Source organism: Gymnoscopelus microlampas, assembly GCF_963454915.1.
Source record: "Gymnoscopelus microlampas genome assembly, chromosome: 17".
NCBI classification, from domain to species: Eukaryota; Metazoa; Chordata; class Actinopteri; order Myctophiformes; family Myctophidae; genus Gymnoscopelus; species Gymnoscopelus microlampas.
Window position 1 is genome coordinate 22,628,365 of NC_139954.1, and position 7,500 is coordinate 22,635,864.

General features: G+C 48.6%; 1 protein-coding gene across 2 annotated transcripts in view; it reads right to left on the reverse strand.

Moving 5' to 3' along the window:
- The window catches only part of LOC311065213 (cyclic AMP receptor 4), a 62,777-nt gene that overhangs the window by 994 nt on the left and 54,283 nt on the right, over positions 1 to 7,500 (reverse strand). For both annotated transcript variants that reach the window (XM_084085435.1, XM_084085436.1), the window contains exons 12-13: positions 2,997 to 3,144; positions 1 to 817 (exon numbers count right to left, since the gene is read on the reverse strand). The exon at positions 1 to 817 is cut by the window's left edge and continues 994 nt beyond it. In XM_084085435.1, coding sequence (XP_083941561.1) covers positions 653 to 817; positions 2,997 to 3,144 — 313 coding nt within the window. In that variant the 3' untranslated portion in view covers positions 1 to 652. The remainder of the gene's footprint in view (positions 818 to 2,996; positions 3,145 to 7,500) is intronic.

Here is a 7,500-nt window from a genome sequence, read left to right on the forward strand (position 1 = left end):
CTCACCCTCCTTTTTGCACTTCTTGCAGATAAGCAGGGGGGGAAAAAAACAAAAAACAACTCACACCTTGTTATGATTACTTTTCGGCAGCCTCTTTTCTTTGGCGGTGGGACGCTACAGTAACAGAATGCAGAACGAGGAAAGGAACGGAGGGCAGGGGTTGGAGGGGGTGTTTAAGAGCTCTGGGATGCAGCGAAACGTTGGGGGGTGGGGGGGGGGGTAGTTGCTCTTCTCTGCCAGGTGGGAGAACGGTATTGCAGGGAGCTGCAGTTCTGTGCGTGTGTGTGTGCGCCTGTGTGTGTCTTTAGGATATTAAATAGTAAAGGATGGGGATTAATAATGGAACCTGACAGCTCATCTCCGGCTTCTATCTGCCTGACTGTCCCCCCCCTCCATTCCCTCCGCTCCATGCCCCTATCCACCCCTCTTTTTCTCTCCCTCTCTTTCTCTCTTGCTCAGTTTCAAAAGCCTAATTTATACTTTATCACACACAGTGTCGCTTGCTGAAAATAACAGATTTTAAAGCTATCTGCAACCCATCCCATTGTTAGCTTGTTAGCTAATCCTCCGCCCTTTTGTCTTCAGCAGTGACCCTCCCTCTGTGCTCCTTCCCTCCTTGTTCTCTCTCTCCCTCTCTCTCTCTCTCTCTCTCTCAGGGTCCCCGGTCTTTCAGGGTCATATCTGGGGAGTAGAAGAGCACGTTGGTGTCGTCGTCATCGTCGCTGAGGTCGGCAAGGTCAGCCTGCGTGTAGCGCACTGCCCCAGGGTGGTACTCTCCAATGCGAGTCCGGTCGCACAGCCGCGACTGGAGAGTCAGCTGGATATACATATGGACGTGGACACACGCACACACACACACACACACACACACACACACACACACACACACACACACACACACACACACACACACACACACACACACACACACACACACACACACACACACACACACACACACACACACACACACGGAACAAGGAACATAGACAAACAGGAAGAAGGTAAGTTATTAACGCATTATGAAGAATTTTCTTTTTGAGATATTAAAGGATCGGTAACTGCTTATACGTGCATGGACATACAGGGACAGAGTGAGAGGTGTGCTGATTGCAGAGACACAGGCGGTTCAGCCGTATGGCTAGAATGTAGATCAATATCAAAGAGAGAGAGAGAGCAAGAGAGAGCATACACAGGAGGGAGGAAGATGCCACACAAAGGAAAGAGGCAGAAATACTGTAAGAGAGATAGATGCCAGGGACACTGTGACAGAGCAAGGGGAATGCAGAGCAGAACAGCGAGAGAGAGAGGGGTGACTGACATGGAGAAACTGAAAAGAGGAAGAGATACAGCGACAGATACAAACACAGGGAAAGAGAGAGTGCAGAACTGAGGAAGAGAAAGAGGCAGGCAACGAAAGAGCAAGGGAGAGAAAAAGAGAGAGAGGGAAAGCTGCCGGAGGCAGGGAGAGCTAGCTAGAAGGGGGGGGGGGTGTATGAAAGCGCAGATTCGTTGCGGCGAAAGAAAGAATGTTTTGATGCTGTTGCACCCCCCACTCACTCACCCTCCCTCCCTCTTCCACCCCTTATCAACCCCCCACCCCCCCGCCAATCTCACACCTGATGTGTGGGGGCTGCTGGGAGTCGCATGCCATGATGAATAACAACCGCCTGTTAGTCACGATAGAGCACGCACGCACGCACGCACGCACGCACACACACACACACACACACACACACACACACACACACACACACACACACACACACACACACACACACACACACACACACACACACACACACACACACACACACACACACACACACACACACACACACACACACACACCGCCTGCCTGCCTGTCTCTCTCTCCCTCTCTCTCTCTCTCCCTCTGACACACACCTCTATTATTCAGACATACAAACAGCCTCTCTCTCTGTGATTTAAGCGCGCGGGAACGCAGAGATTCCATCTTGCTTGCTTGCGCACACATTCTGCACACACGTGCACATATGTGCACGCGCACGCACGCACACGCACACGCACACACACACACACACACACACACTGATGTTGTTTGGGTTGAAGGTCATACCACACATTCCGCTCTTCCAGACTGCACTCACATGACCCATTATCGCGTCCCATTGGTGACAGTGGATAGACCACTCCATTTGTGTGTACCAAAGCCAGATAGACAGACACACTGGACGCAATAATTACTGGCATCCATTACATACACTTGTTTTTGTGTGTGTGTTTTTTCTCTAATGCTTGTCATGACAACTCTCTGGCAGGGATGAATGAAACTTATTAAAGTGAATTGAAAGAGGGAAACTGAATTCACGTTTGGTATCGATTGGCCTCGTATTAGGATTGACTCCTGTCCAACTCGTCTGGTTTGGCGATTATGACAAATTCATGAGGGAAAGCATAAATCATGTTAATTAATATGGAATCAATGAAGCTTGCAGCTCATATGTAAAGAAATCATCCATCAGAGATTCTCGTCGTCACTGCTTTTCTTTGAAGGCTCTATGTGAGTGCGTGATGCAAAGAAATGCCATACTGCTGCACTTAAAAAAAGAAAATCATTAGACTGTAATTTCAGTCTATGAAATACATTTTGATCATATCCCAAAAATTCGGTGTTGCTCAAACACCCATGACAGCCCTCGGATGTTGCAATTTTTTTTTTTTACTTTGGAGTCTGAACAGTGACAATGTAAATAAAACCACACAGCTAACGACAGGAGATGGCAGAAAAATAAATGTTCCAGCGACCAAAAGAAACCTAAAAATTCTGAATTGACTTTTAAATTGTTTCTGCTAACCGACCCTGTCTTGCATATGTTGAACACTCAACCCTGGGGCCAGCTGAACCGAAAGGGGCAAAAAAGAGGCAACCATACAGTGGAAAACTGGTGAAGTGTTTCATGACATATTGGAAAGAAAGAAATGTAAATCATAAAGTGTGTGTGAAGCAGGCCTACCTGTATGCCGGTAGGGCTCAGCAGACTCCACGTGTCCCTGTCAAGGCCAAAGACGAAGGCATTGGCCAAGCCATGGAGCGGGGCAGACAAGACGTGTAGCAAAGTGAGAGGGAAGGAGGGCTCTAGTGGGTAGAATGCATTATGGAGCCTGGCAGAGAGAGAGAGAGAGAGAGAGAGGAGAGAGAGGAGAGAGAGATAGAGGGAGCAGGACGGAGAGGCGTTAAGATCATACATAAAAAAATAAGTATGTAAATAAAATGACAAACTGAGGGGGAGCCTCGGAGGTGAGGACAGAGCAATTGAAGGAGAAAAGTGTCAGAGGGCTGAAGAGAGAACATCGACAAAGAAAAGGGTTGAGAGAGACAGAGAGAGAGAATTTGATGGACACAGAGACTGCGGGCGACAGACAAAGCGAGAGAGAGAGACACAGAGAGAGAGAGAGTGAGTGAGAGACAGAGTAGATGAAGGACAGAGTTAAGAGAGAGAGAAAGAGAGAGAGGTAATGAGAGTGAGAGACCGTGGCAGAGAGTGAGAGAGAGAGTGAGGGGGGAGAGGGATAGGGAGCGAGCGAGCTTTATATCAGCGTTTAAGAGCCCATTAGGCAGTGCGAGACGGCTGGGCTGACACATTCTTGGCTGCTGCTCCGACAGCACGCAGCACTTTACAAGGACAGGGAGAAGTGTAGCGCTCAACTCCCCCTCTCTCCTTTAGCCTTTCTCTCTCTCTCTCTCTCTCTCTCTCTCTCCCCACTCCCTCTCCCCATCTCGGCTTCTGCTTCCCTTGACCACAATTTCATCTCCACGCACGTTTCCTCCATGATGCCCCCCTCCACCCCCCTTGCTCCTATATCTCTCCCTTTCTACGCACTTGGTTCCATCTATCTGGATATCTCATTTTCTTTTTGACTCGTGAGGGTGTTCCTTTTCCTCCCTAATATTTGTACTCTTCTCTCTTTCTCTGTGCTCTATCTCTCTGCGGAGCCTGTAGCGAGGGGCCTGGGGCATGGCTAGGAGGGGAACCCGGGTCCCGATATTTCTGCAGCCTTGGCCCCCGAGCTAATGACTGCCTCCGAGAATGATGCTGCTCGGCCATTAACCCTGGATTAACCCTGTATTAGCGCGGCTCGCTGGGTTAGCCCGCCGCTAATGTCTTTTATTGATCTATTAGCGAGTGCGTCAAACCTGTGTATGGCTCGCAGCGCTTTCACTGTGTTGTGCTGCCGGGTAGACGAACAGCCTGAACTAAGTGGCCACAGAGGTTGACCCTCTGTGCCATGCAGAGAAAAACAATCTCCAAGTCCTCCACCTATGAGCCACATGGGGAGGACAATCCAAAAAAATTGTCAGGGCAAGAACTGACTAAAAATGGGGTCCGGAGACCCCTCAGGAGTGCTTGAAGGGATTCCAGGGGGAAATCAGTCATTTGTATTTTATAGTATGCATAGTATTTTAACTTCACTATAATTCAATTCATTTGAGGTGATTACAAAACAAAAACAATATGAGTGATGCTGTTAGAATAATAATATGACCAGTGTGAATCTATTTTTACTACTTAATTTTAATACGTAATTACATCAAAACAAATGTTCATATCAGGGTCCCTGGAACAGTAGTCTCGCGTGGCCAGACTGTTGCCTCCCACAATTTTCAAATGTTTCCGGTCATACAGTCTGGGACTCGGAAGCTCTGATCATAATTAGAATATAAACCGGATGTGGAACTTCCTCCCCACTGTCTTTACAGTCGCACAAATTTATCCGACAATAAATCAAAATCATTTAAGTATATTTAGCTTGCTGCTTAGCAGAAATGGAAATTAAAAAAGAAAATGTAAAGATATTTTAAAATATATTTTCATATATAGTGCCAGTTTCCTCAATCGGATTTCGGGAGTTGTAGTTCCAGACTCTATATAGCATTGGGAGATTGTGGAGTAGTTGTCTGGCTACGCAAGACTACTGGAACAGTATAATTTGAAATGGGGTTCCATGGCCAAATTAAAGTCTATTGGGGTATGTGACATGAAAACATTTGAAAACTCCTGACATAAGAGTGTACTAGTAGTAATTACTAATCAATCACTCATCTATGTGGTGAGTGACACTATGAGGGACAGATATTCCAGTTATCTAAATGACAAATTACAGGCGGTAGTACGTTTCACACCACTAGTCAGAAAAAGAGATTATGAGCCATCCCCTCTCCCCAAAAAAGGCAGACAGAAGTGGTGGACAACTACTTGAACCCATCAACAATGATTAGATTCCTCCATGAATCTGATAATAATCCTCTCTTAACCTCTCGAAAGCATCCGTTATGCCATTAATCTGCCTCCGTTGGCCCGTTTCCTTCAATTTACTATTTGAAAGGGTTAAATTGAAAAATGCAAACGCCAGTTGGGGTGACCTAGAGTGGCAATAACATAGCTAGAAGGTCACAATGTGCCCATCAACAGCCCTATTCTTATTGAAGCACCATCGAGCAAGACACTGACTTCTACCTTGCTCACACGTCAGTAAATCGCTTTGGATAAGGTCGACAGCCAAATGCCTAGCTAAATGTAGGCTAAAACAAACAGCGGGTCTGGCTTGAGGGAACGGAGCCAGTGCATGGTGTCTTGGTGGAGTCAGCGCTGTTTGGAGCCACTGCGCTGCCTGTTTTCTGGGTTAGCCCTCCGCTGTATCTCCGAGGACCAGACCAGCTGGTGCTCACATTCATTTCACTTCCCATTAAAGGTGAAATAAATCAGGAGTCCCCGCACAACCCCCCCCAAGAGACGCAGAACACACACACACACACACACACACACACACACACACACACACACACACACACACACACACACACACACACACACACACACACACACACACACACACACACACACACACACACACTGGTGTGGTGGAAGAGCACACACGTACACACGTGCCTTTGTGTACGTGTGTGCACAGAGGTCTATCCTGGGTCGTATGTATCAGCGAGACACGATGTGCAGAGGAGACATTGTGACAAGTTGCGTGCGTGTCTGAGTGCATGTGTGTCTCCCTGCGTGTGTGTGTGTGTGTGTGTGTGTGTGTGTGTGTGTGTGTGTGTGTGTGTGTGTGTGTGTTTCCTGAGTGCGTGCAGCGACAGTGAGTGGGTTCTGTGCTGTGTGAAGGGGGGCTATTTCTGGCGTCTCATTTTTTTCTGCTGCCGCAAAGAAACGCGATCGGCGTCCGGGAAACGAGAGCTGGCAGCCAGCAATCATCTGCCTGCCTGCCTGCCTGCCTGCCTGACACACACACACACACACACACACACACACACACACACACACACACACACACACACACACACAGCGCACCTCGCAGTGCTGAGCAACACGCGCCATGGCAACGGAACAGCCGCAATTAGAGGCGAAGAGCCTTTCCCCTCCGCCGAGGGAGAGACGGAGAGAGAAATGAAAGGGAGAAAGAGAGGGCGGGAGAGATAGAGAGAGCCAGGAAGGGAGGGGGCAGTACAGGGGGGGCTGACGGCTGAGGCAGCAAGGGATGAGTGTCAAAGAAAGAGCACGGCGTGGAGAGAGAAAGGGGGAGGGAGCAAGGCAGACTGGAGTGCGAGAGCGAACGAGAGCATGATAAAGAGGTGAGAATGTGTGAGAGGGAGGCTATGGTGGAGAACAGGAGCGCCAAGGGCGCCAGAGAGGAGGAGGAGGAGGAGGAGGAGAAGAGGAGGAGAAAGACGGAGGAGGAGGCGTTGAAAGGGACGGATAGCTTGAAGGATCGGCTGAATTGAAGGAAAGCGCAACCAGGGCTGAATGGGGGAGATATATACAGACAACCGACGAGGCAGATAGCAAAAGATGAGATACATTTAGGAACTGGGAAAGGGATTGCGTGTGCGCGCATGAGAGAGAGGAGTGGGGGGGTGGGGCTGGGGGGGGGGGGGGGAGAGAGAGAGAGATAGGAAAATGAGGGAGAAAAAGAGTGAGAAAGAGACGAGAGGACAGGAGGTAGAAGCTGCCTCTCCTATGCGAGCGCGGCTAATGAAAGATGAATGAGAGAGGCAGCGATGGGAACGAGAGCGTGGCTGCAGGCAATGCCTGACTGAGCTGCTGTGTGTGTGTGTGTGTGTGTGTGTGTGTGTGTGTGTGTGTGTGTGTGTGTTCATATTTGTGTGTAGGCTTTGGTATGCTTGCGGAGTGGCGGAGTGAGCAAGGCTAAAGCCTAATTTATAAATCGCTGAATTTAACTGTTATTTTTGGCACGTGGCATGGTCATATGACAAAGTATAAATTCAGCTTAACAGTTGGCCAAATGCTGTTGGGACAGGGGATAAGAAGATAGGAGAGGCCAAGAGAAAATACTGCATGACTCATGAGTAAAACAGTGGTCAACAACATCGTGCACGCACCCCCACACATTAGTGAAGCAACAAGCAACGCTGCGAGGCCACCTGTAAGCATGCAGTCAATCATTATTACTCATGTGGCGCGATCTGTCTCTGTGCTGCTGTCTCTA